At 53.9% G+C, this 16242-nt stretch overlaps 6 protein-coding genes across 6 annotated transcripts; 3 read left to right on the top strand and 3 right to left on the bottom strand.

The window, feature by feature from the left end:
• Positions 1–2940: 2940 nt before the first annotated feature.
• Positions 2941–4766, bottom strand: A1O7_03057 (phosphatidylserine synthase; the record flags this gene model as incomplete). Its single annotated transcript, XM_007757083.1, has 3 exons — positions 2941–4036; positions 4084–4433; positions 4491–4766. The coding sequence occupies 3 exons, from the start codon at positions 4764–4766 to the stop codon at positions 2941–2943; spliced, it is 1722 nt and encodes a 573-aa protein (XP_007755273.1).
• A 743-nt stretch (positions 4767–5509) lies between these two features.
• Positions 5510–7899, top strand: A1O7_03056 (uncharacterized protein; the record flags this gene model as incomplete). The annotated part of the gene is made up of 3 exons (XM_007757082.1): positions 5510–5707; positions 5760–6747; positions 6794–7899. The coding sequence occupies 3 exons, from the start codon at positions 5510–5512 to the stop codon at positions 7897–7899; spliced, it is 2292 nt and encodes a 763-aa protein (XP_007755272.1).
• A 463-nt stretch (positions 7900–8362) lies between these two features.
• Positions 8363–10197, bottom strand: A1O7_03055 (beta-lactamase; the record flags this gene model as incomplete). Its single annotated transcript, XM_007757081.1, has 7 exons — positions 8363–8427; positions 8507–8546; positions 8678–8893; positions 8964–9374; positions 9516–9640; positions 9733–9826; positions 9901–10197. 7 exons carry the CDS (start codon positions 10195–10197, stop codon positions 8363–8365), a joined length of 1248 nt encoding a protein of 415 aa, XP_007755271.1.
• Positions 10198–11104: 907 nt separating this feature from the next.
• Positions 11105–12574, bottom strand: A1O7_03054 (uncharacterized protein; the record flags this gene model as incomplete). Its single annotated transcript, XM_007757080.1, has 5 exons — positions 11105–11152; positions 11201–11623; positions 11761–12014; positions 12076–12262; positions 12314–12574. 5 exons carry the CDS (start codon positions 12572–12574, stop codon positions 11105–11107), a joined length of 1173 nt encoding a protein of 390 aa, XP_007755270.1.
• Positions 12575–13856: 1282 nt separating this feature from the next.
• Positions 13857–14174, top strand: A1O7_03053 (uncharacterized protein; the record flags this gene model as incomplete). Its single annotated transcript, XM_007757079.1, has 1 exon — positions 13857–14174. One exon carries the CDS (start codon positions 13857–13859, stop codon positions 14172–14174), a length of 318 nt encoding a protein of 105 aa, XP_007755269.1.
• Positions 14175–15183: 1009 nt separating this feature from the next.
• On the top strand, positions 15184–15594 carry A1O7_03052 (uncharacterized protein; the record flags this gene model as incomplete). The annotated part of the gene is made up of 1 exon (XM_007757078.1): positions 15184–15594. The coding sequence occupies one exon, from the start codon at positions 15184–15186 to the stop codon at positions 15592–15594; it is 411 nt and encodes a 136-aa protein (XP_007755268.1).
• Positions 15595–16242: the final 648 nt, after the last annotated feature.

Below are 16242 nucleotides of genomic sequence, written 5' to 3'. Positions count from 1 at the left end.
TGAAGGCAGAAGCATAAGTCATGAGGTCGTGGGTACGGAATACTGGTACTCGTAGTGTCCTACGTAGTGGACCCATAAGCTGACGGTCATGTGACTTCGTGTCTACTGTGTACTCGTATCGTTCCTGGGACCCCAATGGATTCAAGTCAAAGGGATCACGGAGCTTTCTCACACACCAAGTCTTCTGTCTAGTACGAGGTATTTTTCGACTAACTTCTAAGTGTTTCGACTTACGCTACAGGAATGCTTCTGACCATAGATACTAATCTTGGCACAGAGCTATTAGGAACCCGTCAACCAAGGTGACTTGTTTATCGGATCGGCATAACTCGTGCAACCGAACGAACGCAGCCAATGGCACCAATGGTGCAACTCACGAGGAACAGCAAGACCACGTGAGCGATAGGCGATTGATTGGCCGACGGCACTGTGAGTGCTCATCTGGGATAATCTCGATCATCGAAACACTGACGTTGGCTGTTTCGGAGCAATCCTACCAAGACAAGGTCGTGTTTCAGTCGAATTTCTCATGTCGATATGGTACTCCGTACTCCGTACTCCGTAGCAATCTTGCTAATAAATTTGGGAGAAATGCTCGACCGAATGTCGATCTGTTGTGACTGTCAATTGGCAGTGCTGCAAAGTACACAAGCAGAAAATTTTCCAGCGTGACGGTGCGGTGAACAAAAAGACGACACCAGACTGCTATTCGATGTTAGACATCGAGCCCAAATGTCGGTGAAAGCCAATGCAATTTCGCATTGCTTGTATGGTCTCTTTCCATGACTGTCTGGAGCCCTTAGAATGCCTTGGTCGAGACGCTCTAATGCAGCAGCGGACGCTTGGATATGCAGAGCTGCATAAGCGTTACGTGCCGTGAGGAAGCCTTTCTCCGTTCCTCCGCTTCCCGTTCTGGAGTTGGGCGACTCCTGACCACGGCTCGAAGGCCGCTTCGCATCGCATCTCGCGAGTCGCAGCCTCGGAAAACCCGCATACTGCACGTAGTATACACTATTGGCACCGCTCCAGCGGAGCGGTTGAGTTGCCACCCACTTGTGAAGGGCCACGATTGTCCATTCATCGACCGGGCAAGGTCTCCGCTGGCGCAACGGGCTTCTTTTCTTTGCCGCTGCGTAGGAGTCGCAATAGGCGCGCACCAAGTGGTACATTCAGGCGGTCGAGATGATGGACAGCGGCATTGATCGTCTGGGTTTAGCCAACCACCACAACATTTGAGTCTCTGGCGCCCTTGCTTTGGCTTGCAACGGGCCGAAGCACGCTCGAGTTCTGGAGTCCGAAGCCCCTCCCCCCCCAACAAATGTGGCTTCTGACTTCCCCACCAAGCCTCGATCGCAGCTCGAGCTTTTGGCTCTCATAGTCGGACAAGGAGAACACGAAACAGCGTCTGCTCGAACAGCTGTGGCAGCTGTCTCTGCCGACAACGCTGCTCGGTGGAACTTCAAGGTAACAGCATAACGGGCAAGTCCTCTCTCGGCCTGCCGCGGGCGCCATTCGAGGACAGTTGTTGTCCTTAACTGGCCGTCTTGGCGCCTGTCCCACAGAGGACAACGAGCTTGGATCTTCAATGCTGGAACATTCTCTAGCAGCCACATCGTTCCAGCATTGGACCTGGCGACGACAACATCTGTCCTGCATCCACGAATGCAAGAGGATCTGTCCGAGGTGTGGCATTCCAAGAATCGCTCCACCTGCACCTACACAGTACAGTGTACTGTGTCTCGGGGCGTGTCTGCGACGCAGTCTTTCCACCAAGCTCCATCAAGTCATTCAAGGGTACGGAGTATCATCGTCCTCTCAGCGGCATTGTTGCCGGCCCGTCCTCTGGGCTTGCAGAAGACCATCAAAACTGGACGTTCGCCACTGAGCTACTGTGAGTGTATCTCAGCAATACACAGTACGAGTAGGTTTTAGAGATCGCCACAACCCTTAGATCCAAGCTCGCAGACCCGCGGAGGATCTGTTAGTCGCCGCTGTTCAGGCTCGACCCGCGCGCACTCCACTCGGCGGCCCTTCCCATCCTCCATCCTTCGGCACCTTTCCCCCTCCCAGCATGGCGGCATATACACCGCTACTGTGTACTGTGCACTGTGACATCCCCGTCGGTGAAATTTCAAAGTTTTTCTGTCGTGTTCGCCAGCTCCGGCACGCATGCATGAACGGTCCTCAATATCAAGGTGGCTGGGAGGGGACACCCTTAACACAAACCCACACATTGGGCCTTCACCGCCGCGAAATCTTGGAAGCGCACAGTGGAAGCCCGGAAAAAAATTCAACAAGTCCAACAATAATTTTTTTTCGAATTTCACATGTCGCGACGCGACCGTCTGTTGACATGTTGCCCCGTTGGGCGAATTGCATGTCAAAGTCGAATTGCAGATGCCTAATCTGCCACATATGCGCGAGGAGGACGTTTTTCACGGAAATTGCACCAGAATGTCGGTGAGTGCGTCGTTTGGAGAGACGAGCAATCGTTCCCTTTGCTGTGAGGGACGAGGACTCTGACCCTTTCCTCCCTCTTCTATGCCTCGAATCTTGCTTGCCCGAGTGAACTAGAATTAGTGCTCCAACCTGCCTGTAAAGCAGAGGTGTCCCAAGATTCTACCATTGTGCTGTTTTACAGTATGTATACATCGATCTATGAGAAACGGGGCGTCTGCAACGCCGAAGAACACTTTCTCAAAAGCATCTTTCGCGTGTCGAGCTCTTGACCCAAGAAACACCCAGTGCACTCGACCTCATCGTTATAGAGGTCAGAAGGCACAGCAGCTCAGTCGTGCACTGACGATTTTACAACTGTGCTCAGACAGGACCGGCCGCTCATATGCTGGTGCTTTGGACAAGTTCATCGCGACTCGTTTCCAGCTGGCTGGGTTGACAGGCACGGAGGGACGTGAAAACTCGCGCGCAGTGTACCGTATCTCACAGAGCTCCTCCTAGTGCTTCAACAAGCCAAAGCGCTAGTCTTACCTTCAAACCAACTCTGCGGTCGACTCTGGCCAGAGTATCTTGCGTTGCGACCGTGGCATCCGCCTCTAGATTCTCCACCTCCCTCTTCAATCGCTTCTTGAGGCCTTCATCGCCAGTCAAGATCATTGCTCCGATCTCCAAGTCGAGACTATAGCTTCGTTTCGTGTAGTTGCTACTTCCAACCACAGTGACGCTCGGCCCGCAGTCCTCGACGAGTTGTCCGTCCGCATTCGGCTGTGGAGGCAAGGTCACCCACAGGCCCTTGGCGTGGTAAGTCATACCGCCAGGCTCGCCGACTGTGCCTCTGCGCCATTCCTTCAGTTGGATAACATCTTCTTTGCCTGCAGAGCTAACGGTCCGCAGGAAGCGGCGGGAGAGCAATGTGTATGCAGCTGGTAACATACCGCTTACACCGCGACTGCCGTAGAAACCGTTCGCCCAGGGGGATGCGGTGATGACCGTGCAAGATTTATCGTAATATGCTTCTTTGCCGGGGGTGAGGACGTCGCGGGCTTCTGGCGCGGCGGCGATGAGCATGTTGCAGATGTCGGGGTCGATGTTGAAGTAGCCTGCTGTGAATGCCCAGGTCGACTTGTGCAGGCGTTCGTCCTCGGCGAGGTTGGTCAACAGCTTGGTGATGGCGGGCTTCTCGGTGGAGGTATACTGTGCGAATTCGTACTCGAGCAACGCGATGTTTCTGGGTTGGCCGAGGAGAATATCAAATTGAGCTAGTGGATAGATGAACGTTTTCTGGTCGGTGAACTCAACGGGAAACATCTTTTGTCGGGCTTTTTTGTGGATGAGTGGCTCGAGGGTTTCTTTGGCGTAGGATTTGAACCGTTTGGTATGCCATAACGGGTCGGGGTAGCCTCTCTCATGAGGACTCAGGAGTTCGAAGCCGCCTGGACGGTCATCGGCTGGAACGAGATGGTAGGATAAATCGCAAACTGCGTCGTGGATGGCAGCGTAAAAGTCGGTGAGCTCTTTGGAGGCGAAAAGGTGGTAGCGGTCGAGACGGTTCGTGAAGTAGTCGTCGGATAAGTTGGCACTGCTCGAGTCAGCATTCATGTAGAGCAAGACAGGGGTCGCTCGTACCCGGATAACATTATCTCGTCGTCAAAGCCATAAAGCTTCATGTGCTGTAGTCCCCATCCCTCATTGATGCGCTTGGGCATGTATTTCTTCTTCCACCCGTTCAAGTTTGGCGTGTGGAACATTGAGATCTTCACCCTGCCGCCAAACTGTGTGATCAGTGGTGCTAGAAGAGTCCCACATGACGGATCAGGGTCTTCTCGAGTGCCCCGAAGCGCGTCCGTCAGAATAGAAAGCTCAAGGTCTGGATTGGCTTCGAGTGCCTCCCTCAGGGTGTCAAAAAGTTCGTGTTCAGTCTTCCCAATATACAGCGTTGACAGGTATATCCGTCGCTTGGCTCCCCTTATCTTGGCCTGCAGCACTTCTTAGCCAGGCTCCTCGCATCGCATGTATAGATCTGGTTGAAGTACCTTCAGCGTTTCGTAGAATGCCGCGGGACCGTCTAGGATGTGAATGTTGTCCGGATCAATCTCGAATCGAGGTGCAACATGGTCGAGTTGCGAAGCGACTCCCGCAAGAGGATGCGCCGTAGGAGCTGCGCCATTGTTGGCGGATGCCGACGAGGAAGACGACGAGAATCGCCTTGTCACAATCCTTCTGGCTGCTGGTCTGGGAAAGCAGATTCTTGCCGTTTGGGTGCTGCTTCGGAGAACTCGCCCCCCAACTCCCACGCTCCGAGCGAACATTCCCTTTCCAGCAACAACACTCCAAACGCTCACTTCCGAATGACTTTGTACTCCTCCACAACCTGGTAGAGAGCACGGTGTGTTGTCGAGGCTGTGAGGCTCGCCAACTGGCGCCGCAGCCAGACCACGTTGATGTCACGCCTTGGCGCGTTGTCGCCTCCGAAGCTCGGGGCTGTTTGTTGGCGCGCACTGCGGGGCGAAATGCCACGAGGTCGAGACTGCTGAGCTGAGATCCCCGTCAATCGTAAATCCCCTCGGTTAGGCAGATGCACTTGTGATATAACTCGAGTCCGGTGACATTTCCCATTCCAGCCCAACGGTCGCCGCTGTCTTTAACAGGCTCCGGGATTAAGCGACACCCAGTAGAGAGAAGAGAGTTGGCCATCGCCTCGTCGGGAACCCCCACCTCTCGGTTCGGCCTGCAAGTGACGCGGCGACGACCACGATATGAACAGAGGAGACCCAGCGCCTGATCGTGTTTTCAACTTTTCCAATCCAAGGAAGTGTCAGTGAGGACGGTCGCCCAGAGCCACTATGGAGAGCGGCGTGCGCAGGTTCCTCTCCAAGCGCGAGGGCAAGCGCAACAGAGGACGCGGGGAGCATCAACACCTGCCACACCCTTTGAGCAGGAAGGAGTTCTCAACTGTGAGTCCTCTTCCTTGAAGTCGCGATGCCCGCGCAAGCAAGTCTCCAGACTGTGCCGTCTAAGCCATGCCGAGTATTCAACTTTTGTGCCTATCAATATGTACCTCCACCGGAGACCGGGCTACTTCTCGTGTATCCGTGGCTTCTTCCCTTGGTTGCTATCATGTCTGACTTATGCGCCCTTACAGTCCAATCCCGAACTTGTCCCTCGACCAGTGAACCCTAACTCAGCCCAAGACTTCTATGGCCTGTTCGACGCCAATGCTCCACCCGCTACCTCGGTCGAGGAACCAAAGGTCGATATACCTTGTTGTCCTCGCAGCCGTAACCTGCTGACTGGTACTTCAGATCCGAACCATACGAGACCGTGTGTTAAAGGGGAAAGGAGTCCTTGTTAGGGATGTTCAAATCTTGTGGACGCTGCGCTCTTTGTCCACGGATGGGGACGTTGATTCCGCCTATGAACTCCTGCTTGCCATGTCAGACGCCTCGGAAGGAATTGTCAGGCCATACGATCCGTATACGAAGATGCTCGGTGCTCAAAACAGACAAGGCGTTACCTGCTTCCTGGATGCCACTCTCTTTTCCATGTTTTCCCGCCTCGACAGCTTCGAAGCCATGCTCTACAACACCTTTGACGACTTACCACGAAACAAGCTTGCCTTTCTCCTGCGCCTTTGGGTCAACCTCCTGCGATCGGGGAAGCTAATCACCACTGACATCACCAAGGTTGTGCAAGACACTCTGGCGGAATGTGGTTGGGCTGAAGCCAAGGAACTTCACCAGCAAGACGCTTCAGAAGCCTTCACATTTATTACCGGCAAGCTCGAACTGCCATTGTTGACCTTGAAGATGGATATCTACCACACCGGCAAAGAAGACACAGCGGACGATCACAAGTTCATTAACGAGAGACTTCTGGAAGTGGCCATCCCGTCGGATCCAACGGGCGAAAGAAAGGAAATAACGTTAGAAGAGTGCCTGGAAGACTATTTCAACAACCGAATAGAGGTTCGACGGTACCTCGAGCGACGATCAACGATAAACTCAATGCGCAAAGCCAGTGCAATTCATGTCGAGACGGTTGAGCTAGATGGCGACCAGTCACCCATCACCCCGCTCTCAGCCTCTCCCAGCTATGCATCCCCTATACGACCCGCCCTCGGCCGGACTCGTGCACCTAGTATTATCCAAGAGCGCTACATACCTTTACGCCGTGAAAGTGGATATTCATCGATGGCTCTTATCGATTCGAACGACTCGGTGGCTCGGTCACGGGCCGGAAGTGTGCGGAAAGAGGTTATGATGCCTGCGTGGCAATTCTTCAGCTTGATACGTACGTTGCCCTTTCCGTTAATGCGGCTTTGTCTGACCCAGCGTAGCCTGGTATACCGACAATGCTCCGACAAATGACGCCCAAGTAGCGGCTCATTTCTCGACGAAACGGCCGATCCTCGGCCTGTGCCTGAAGCGATACTCGTATACGCCCGAAGGCAGAGCGATTCGACTAGGCACACGGATCGACATTCCTGTTGAGATTGCCGTCCCTCATTTTATTCAGGATGATAAGATTGCAGAGACCACCGGCCTGAATAGCAACTTCAAACTCTCATTACAGGCAGTTGTTTGTCATCGAGGCGAGTCGGTGGATTCTGGACATTACGTCGCTCTCGTGCGTGGTACTGCCACGCCAGGCTCTCCTAATCGTGAGTATTCTCATACAACTAAGGTTTGGATGAGATTCGACGACCTTGCGCCACACCGGATCACCGTCATCGACATCGAGACAGCATTGAAAGAGGAGACACCTTACCTGCTTTTCTACCAGATCGTCCCTATTGAGGGAGATCCGGGAAGAATAACATCGGGCGAGGGCACGCTAACCACTGTCCACGAGCGCAACGCTTCGGTCAGCGAAGTGTCCGATATCTCAGTTATCACAGATAACCGAAGCATTTCTGGGCGCCCAAGCTTTGAGGTCACAGTTCGAGAAGAACCCAGAGGACGGTCTCCTACAGAAACGAGGAGAACTAGTGTCGTCTCTTTTCAGGAGCCGCCTCCCCTGTACACGAATGGGACTACTGGCGCAACTTTGGCAGTTCCGAACAACGGTGATGGCGCCCAAACTGGCACGCCGAGGCCAAATACCGAGTCCCGCTCGCAGATTAAAGCAAGTGAGAGTGGCAGCGGTTTGGGACGAACCCTGTCGAAGCTGAAAAGAAAGAGCCGAGAGGGTTTGCCAGCCCCAGCGGATATTCCTCCCCAGGATGAGGTACACATCAAGAAGGTCCCAACGGAAGCCGCACCGGCCCCTCAACCAGTACAGCAGAGTGTCCTGCAGAATAGCCCCCAGACCAGTCCAAAGCCAAATGCCCTGCAGGTGCAGCACCAGGCATCCAAGACGCACAAAAGGGAGAAAAGCCGGGGTCGTGCATCAAAGAGTAAAAATCGCGGCGAAAAGCCAGATCGGGAGTGCGTTGTGATGTGACGGCCAGCGGAACCCTTTTTGCCGCTGTTTGAGTCATTACACAGCAAGGTTCGCATTCCGCGAGTCCACAGCATCCTTTCGGGGTTTGGAGATATTGACGCTCCTGAGTTGATGGCCCTTTGACATTGCGGGTCTTCTGGTTGACATTTGTCGTTGCTTGACGAGCGAGCGAGTATGGCGAGGTGTACATGTCACTTTAGCAAAGCATACTGGTTGTTTCGGTCCTAAAGAAGGTGTCGCAATAACACACTGGTTTGTGCAGGACGAATTCACCATACCACGTACAGAGCCGTTACCATGAACCACGATGATTACGTGAGCGTCGGCAAGATCTGACGGAGATATAGAGACCTTAGAATTCACTCGCCCTCTGAAACCGGCCTTTAAGAATTGTCGTTTCTTGTCTCCCCGGGGCACTAGATATGGCAAGACCTCTCTGTCTCTGCATGGAAACTAAACCCATCTACTGAAGATTCTGGATTAACCCGGCTTCAATTTGTGCCCAGAGGCCGAGGATCTTCGGGTCACCTGTATCCAGTGGTGTGAGTGGCCGTGCTCTCCAATGCTCGCAGCAGCAGCAGCTAGTCAGAAGCAAGGGGCGACTCACCGAAAGGAATAATCTGACTGGCAATGATGCCACCGAGGCCCTACACAGGGACAAATTAGCCAAATTCGGTCATCTCACACCCGTTGGAGCCTTTTATCATGCATGGAGCTCTAACTTGATCCTCCACCCGCGCGTCGAGTAACGGGCAGGAACAGCGCAATGACAACGTACCCTCTTCCGATCGGCCCACCAGAACAGGTTCGGCAATCCCGCCCACCAGCCCGTGCCTTCGCTGTGCACGGCCGAATCGCGCAGGTGCAGGAAGAAAGTCAACCCCCAGCCTTGCGGAATGTCATGCGGTTCCGGGTACAGTTCGGCAAGGGCGTTGCTGTACTCTGGTTTGGGGGGAACAATCGCTTGACGACCGAAGTTGGGCATCTCGGGGATCTGTCGACCGTCAGCGTAGAACAGGTGCAACACAACACCTCTTCGCCTTCTATCCTGGCGGCTCACTCACCTGATTAGTAAACATCTCATCCACGGTCTCTTTCTTCAAGATCCGATTCCCACTCGGCGCATGCACGCCGTCGTTCAACAGTGCGGCGATGACCTGACAGTACTGGTTCGGGCGGGCGAAACATCCCGCCCCGCCGGCGTGGAACGTCCCCTCAATCTCCTCCTTCGTGCTGGCGTACAGGGGCCGGCGGTTCAGGTGGCCGTTGTGGTTGAGCGAGAGGGAGCCGTCCACGGGGGAGCGCGCGTTCATGTAGGCTAGCTTCTTCTTCATCTCGTCCGTGGGGAACATGTTGATGTGCGTGATGTGGAGGGGAGCGAAGATGTGTTGCTGGAAGTAGTCGTTGAGTTTGAGCCCGGAGGCGCGCTCGATCAGGATGCCGGCCCAGTCGATGTTGATGCCGTATTCCCATACCTTGGTTCTTATCGTTAGTCAGGGAGTCAGGGAGATGGAGTTATGTAGGTAGCGACAGGCCAGTACATTACAATGGGGGGATCGGGTTAGACTTGGGCACCGCGGGAACCACAAATATGAGGGCTGTATGGGGTGACTCACCTCACCTGGTTGATTGACAAGTGGCTGGGAGAGATAGTCGTGGTAGGAGCCGGAGAACTCGTCGAGGCCAAGCGGGCCGGCCCAGTCGTTGAGGCGGTCATCGAAGAAACCGTACCCGAAGCCGGCTGTGGTGGCATGTCAGAACACCCTTACGCAGCTATGTACCGAGAGACCGTGAAATGGTCTTGGCACAGTCACAGCCACGGCAACAACTCACCCGTATGTGAAAGGAGCATTCGCAACGTGATGCCCTTCTTCTTGGGGACCAGCTTCTGCGCCGCCGGATCCCAGACTTGCACGGCTTTCAATTCCTGTCGTCACGTCCGTCTGTGTTAGCAGAGAGGGGGCCACTCCGCCTTCACCAAAATCTCGTCGCTACACGTACCGGCGCCAACTTCTCCACCACGTCGACGTCGTCGAGGCTCAACTTCCCCTGCTCGACCAATTGCATCGCCGCAATGCCCGTGATCATCTTGGTGCAGCTGGCGATCCAGAAGATGTGGTCCGTGGTCATGTCCTCGGCCTTGCCTGCGCCCACCTTCCCAGAGGCATGTTCGAAGATGATGTCCCCGGCCTTGTTGACCGCGGCGAAGACGACGCCCGGCGCGCCCGTGGGGTCCGATGTCAGGGCATCGATTTGGGATTTCAGGTTCGGCACGGCCGACGCGGCGACTTTGGCCATGTTGATCCGATATGAAGAAGCTGAGATGGAGATATGAGGATGTCTTCAAATGTTCCCTTACCGAAAAGGTCACCCAATGTCTACTTCGGCGTTGAAACCATAACCGACACACGTCCTCTTATACGCGTGCATCGAGCGGGGCTGGACCACCAGATTGCACCACTCCAAACATAGTAGCGAATATGCCCCTCGGTCAAAGCCCGGGACTCCGCTTCGCCGGACGGACAAGCGAGGAATCGAGCCCGAGGGGAATCACGAGAGACACGAAGCCGTCGAACATGGTGGGCTTAGCCTGTGTGGCCATAGAGGGCATCATTGGTACATCTGGCGGCAATGGAGAGGGGAAGTGTGAGAAAGAGTTTGGGATGCGGACCCGATCGAGGAGGAACCCCCGCATCTGGCGAGAAGTATCGATCCGAACGGGGTGCTGGGTTCGTCCTCTCCCCAAGCTAGGCTTGGCGATTGAGCATGCCTGATGCCGGCTGGTAGGGGCCTGCCTGGCTTGAGATTGAGAACTGCACAGTACTCCTATGCACGAGTGATCAGCACTACTATGCACGAGTGAACAGCAAGGAGATGAAGGAGGGCGTGTATCACAGTGACTGACTAGTCCCCTTTGGGAACACGGGGAAGTCAGCCTTGTCGAGTCGAGCGGTGTGCCAAGGGGGACGCACCCGAACCCTACCTGCAACTTTTCTAACCACGTATGTGGACGAGATCATTCCTGTGTCTGGCCCATAATATCAGATGGATTTTCTGTCACGGTTTTATATATAATGCGTTGTTCTCAGGCCTGCTCCCGGATCTGTGGCAAAGTGTCTATCACCCCGCTCTTGAGCACGTATCTCCTTCCTCTTCCTCCCTCTTGATCATGATTTCAGCCCTGAATGACGCCGTGCAACGGCCCCTATGTATGTCTTGCTCTTTTGCTCTCATTTCGGAACCTCTCGCCGTACTGGCCACTCGTGTCAGTCACTGCGCCACACCACCGAGGAATACTCACAAAGTAGAATAAGAATGGAATAGGCACATAAGCCAAGCCGAGAAACCCTAGTAGCGAGCTCGCCCAAGGGATGCCCAAGTTGTGATACGCCGCTGTGGCCATAGCCGGCACGAGACGCTGCTCTGGCTTCGAGATCTGGCCGCCTACATCGAACATCTTGCGTTGTACGCCACGGTCATACAAGACGAAGGGTGGGACGCACAAGAGTGCTCCGACTAGAAGGTCACGGAAGCTCAAGCCAGTCTCGCCAGCATTAAACCGATATAAACCTTGAAAGACGAAGGGAAATGAGGTGAACCAGATGAACAAGAGTCCAAAGATCAGTGCAGTCCATGTGCGGAGGAGGAAGACTAGCGGCTCAGTGAAGGTGAGGATCCAGGGGCGGATGATTGTGAGGTAGGCGACCCTCTTGACAGTGACGTTCTTTTACAGTATCTCTCCCTCGCTCATGAATTTGTCGTTGCCGGTCAGTTTGCGAAGCCTCCGAGAAGTGGCCCCAACACAGAACCGAAGATCTGTCATGTCAGAAGGAGTCCGATCGCGTGTAGGGCAATACTCACAGCTGCGACGCCCCAGATGGCAATAGCTAGGCTTCGCTTGCGTGGTGTGAAGATCTCCGCAATCGACGCACCGCCAGTCGCGAGAGGCGGGGAACCCAGAACGCCCGTGACGAATCGGAAGACCATAAGCATGGAGAGATTGACCGATAGAGCGACAGGGATCTGGAGCAAGACATATGCAAGAAGGGACCAGACATATGTCGGCATCCTCCCGACCGCAGGCGCTTCGCTAAGTGGTGCCAAGGTCATCGGTCCTATGTTGGAGGAAGCATAAAACTCGCATAGACTGCGAGGGGGCAACGAATCCGCTCTTACCCAGGCCAAAGCCCAGCACGAAGACTGTCAACGGGAGAGTTGCAGGAACCTGAGCAATGTTGAAGTCTTTCTTTACACTCACAACACCAGCTGTGTAGACTGAAGATCCAATGTAGACGGCCAAGGTCAAAAAGCACAACTCAAAGGTGATGGCGCATTTGGTAAAGTTGGACCAGTTGAGGGGATTCTTCCGAATGATTAGCTTCCCTCTCAGGAAAGGTACAGGCGGAAACCTTACCACTGGATCATCCGGGCCATACCAGTCCACAATAAGGGGATCCTTCCCTTTCTCGGCTAACTCTCCATCGCTGTGGTTGGAAGTACTGGCATCAGATGCTGGCGCCTCAGGTAACGACCTCTCTGACGGGTTGTTGTACGGATCCGCGATGAATGGCCTCAAAAGAGCCGGGTTTCTGGTCTCTTCATGTGGCAATAACTTGCCATTCGACAAGTACCGCACCAGAGGGCCGAAAAAGGAGTCATGTATGAGTTGGGCCATGGTTGTCTGCCTGTGATTTCCTGGCTGGCTGATATTCACCACCACCGGCACAGTATTGAATATCGGATCCTGGGCAGAGCAGCTGTCAGTGAGCTATATAACCGGTGATGAGGCATCGTCATATCTCCTCCATTCCAAATCCAGGTCTCGGCCCACCAAACGAACGGGCACAGCCTGAGGAGTTCCTGGAATCGACCGAGATGCCCAATGGCCATATCGGAATTCGCAAATAGCTTTCTGGACCTGCCGCAGTCAAGCTACAGTCGCCACACAAGCATCATGATGTCAATGTAAAAATTGGGGTGGTTTAGCATGGGACTCCCTGATATTAGGGGTCATGCCATGTACTCGGCCATTTGGATCGGTCGCCGAAGACTCTTGTGGAAGATCACCATGAGGATTGACGGTACGGGGAACTTTTCCGCATTCACGTTGTCTGAGGTGTCTGAAGTTCATCGCCGAGAGATACACGCATCTTCAAGCCTCCGTGTAAGTAGAGCTCAGTAGAATTAGTCTTGCAGCGGTGTTCGAACGATGAAAAGGATCAAAGCGGACGCGACGAGGCTGACGGAGAAACCGGCTTGACGTCATCATCCAGCCTTGTGGACAGAACCACTGAACACGGATGGCATGGAAAAATCACTCTTTCTCCTGCTGCCGATATTGACGCTTCCTGCATCCAATAATCGATCCGACTTCGACTCGTCCCTCCGGCGAGCCCTTGTCTCCGCGGTACCTTGCTTGAGGCTGTCCTGTCTGCACGACTTTCGATCCTCGACCACAGCTCCTTTTGGACCCATCAGCACGGATTGCCCTGAAGCAAAGGTAAAAGCTGCGCCTAGCAGAAGCATGACTCGGTACCATCAGTACCTTCTCTCAACTGCTTCGAGTCATCCCCTTGCACAGCAGCTACCCCAGCGACATCGGCGGGATCAGCAGTATTTGTCCTTTCAGCCGCACGCAGCTAAGAGGCTTGGTTGCTGTTAATATTAGACTCTTAGTCAGCACTATATCGATCCCGACGACAAGGTGCCATGGTCAGCCCGAAGTCCCCATTGGTACTTATCCGGTGTTGCGACGTTGCGTTCCTGGATGTTGTCCTGTTGAAGTGCATACACGGTGCATCACATTTGCATGAAATCTTTTCTTTGCCTGTGCAGACGGCGCCGTGCTTATATCGTCCTTGTGCTGAACCTCGATCGACAAACCCTTGCAGATATCTGACATACTCACCTCCAGCCGACAACCCTACCGATAGTCCTCCCGCAGCCTTAGGTGCAGAATGTCACGCACTACACGCATCGATCCCAATGTAAAACGCTCACAGACCGAGGATTGGTTCCCCAAATCTCCCGACGGTGCATACACTGGCGAGAAAGTGCCGTTTCCAAACCGCCGGCGTGGACCATCCACCACCACGATCGTCTTACTGCTGCTCCTTGTGCTTGCCGCTGGCGTGTTAGTGTGGAAGCACGAGCAAGCAGTTGATCTGGCCGCTGAGAACTATCAGAAGTATACAGGCCAGGATCTCAAGAAGACGGATCTGTACAAGGTGATAGAAAAGGCACAGAAGATCAAGTGGAAGAGGTCGGAGCTATGAGCTCTCTGCACCTTAGGGGCATGAACAACTTCGGAAGAATGTGAAAAGTGTAAATAAGAGGTTGCGGAGTGGACACTGCTGCGAAAATCCATCGCGACTGTGCTTCAGGCGCTAAAGATTGCCATCCTGCGATGTACCGATGATCGTCAGGGGAGCTCACCAGGCGCCCTGTAGAAGATGAGGTGAGGGGTTTGAGTCGGTCAACGGACGCCATCCATGCTAAACGACTCCAGGATCGAAGAAGAGGGCTTCACACAATCGATATCCAATGCAGAGTCTCCTCTGGTATTCTTCGCTCCTATGTGCAGTACTGGCTAGCAGAGAAGGAATTTACTAGTTGTTTACAGCAGTGACTTTGATCTCGCTTGAAACATTGACGTCTCCCAGCTACGGCCGGATATAATCACACCTGACTTCTGTAGGAGCCACTAACTGCCAAGTCGTCGTTGATGCAGAACAAGAGCCGACGAAGGCGGCACCAAGGATCTATCAACATGTGAGGCTTCATGCTTTGAACCCGTCAACCATGCTGAGACGCTTCCTCACATCCGTGTCTCGTGCTACACCAAGTCAATTGACCTTGCACTATGCGCCACAAATGCGTTGTTCGGCGAGCACCCGTGTCATATCCGTCGAAAATTCGAATTTCGCGGATCCTTGCATCTCTTCGTCCATCGTCAATTTATCATCAACGCAGCACAGAGCCCTCCCCCGGTGAAGACACGACTAAGCTTTGACCGGATCTATAGATAATAGGCAAGGCCCTCCACTACCGTAAGTCAAGTTGGTCTTTCTTCCCCTTCGTATGCTGTGGCCAAGACTCGCAACCTCTTCACAAGCGTTTCTTCACATTGGGATTTCTCCGAGCAGGATTTGAAACGTCAACCCGAGTTTCTACCCTGGTACGTGCGGTTCCTTCCCAGTGGTGCTCATCTCTATCTCACTAGGCCGCCGTCAGGGGTCCTATCGCGAAGCCACTCCCTTCCATCTCTACCAGACACTTCACACCATGAAGATACCTACGACCCTCTTCGCGGCGCTGTGCACCGCCACCTTCAGCGCGATCGCCAACGCAACCATAGTCGCCAGACTAGGCTTCATCCACGGCCGACCTCAGCCCCGCTGCGCCCAGAAAGACGTGACGCTCTACATCGACGTGGACACCAACATGGTGAACCGCACGATCGATATCCTGGACCCGGACGGCCGTTCGTTCGGGACGGTCGCGCTCGAGTACCTCGTTCCTGGGTGCGAACTGCTTCTGTGCAGTCAAGCGTCGTCCTGCGACTCGGACTCTGCGGTGCATTTCTATAGTCCTGTCTGTTCCGTGACGTACAGTGATGGGGTGTATTGGGCTCGGTACGCTGTCCTTTGTGATGGCAGTGAGCCGATGGAGTTGGAGTTGGAGTTGGAGGAGTAGAGCCTGAGCGGCCGCGGATGGTATGGATGGATCGTTGCCCAGCTTCTACCTAGGCTGAAGGTCTTTTTGCGGATGCGACGCCGGAAACTCATCGGAAGAGTCAAGAGTCTCGTATCGTGCCCACGGCAATACTGTGTACTGTAGCTGATTGCTGATTGCTGAGGATGGTTCATGATTCGCCGCTGAGGAACTTGCTGCGGCGAACATTTTGTGAGGCTGCCAGTATATCCTACCTAATGTTATGCGTACTTCTGACCACTAAGATATCTGGTTCTCGTACTTGGACGAATTGTATCCCCTCCTGGAAGGGACCAGCCAGATGTCCTGTATCTGGACCTATCCTATACCTGCTAGAACTTTGACCAGTGATAATATCTAGCAGTGCGGCCAATGATGTACCTACTTGAACTCGACCAATCAGATATCTGCCAGTTGGACCAATTATAGGCTTGTTGGAACCCTGAGCCTATGAGATGTCTATCAGTCGAGCCAATTGTGTTCTCGCCTGGATTGAGCTAATCAGATACTCGTTGGTCGAGCCAATTGTGTACTTGCTGGAATTGTACCAATCAGATGCTTACTTATCGAGCCAATTGTGTTCTTGCTGGAATTGAGCCAATCAGATACTCGTTGGTCGAGCCAATTGTG

Source organism: Cladophialophora yegresii (assembly GCF_000585515.1).
Source record: "Cladophialophora yegresii CBS 114405 chromosome Unknown aczIN-supercont1.2, whole genome shotgun sequence".
Lineage (NCBI taxonomy): Eukaryota > Fungi > Ascomycota > Eurotiomycetes > Chaetothyriales > Herpotrichiellaceae > Cladophialophora > Cladophialophora yegresii.
This window is presented reverse-complemented; position numbering and strand designations above follow the sequence as displayed.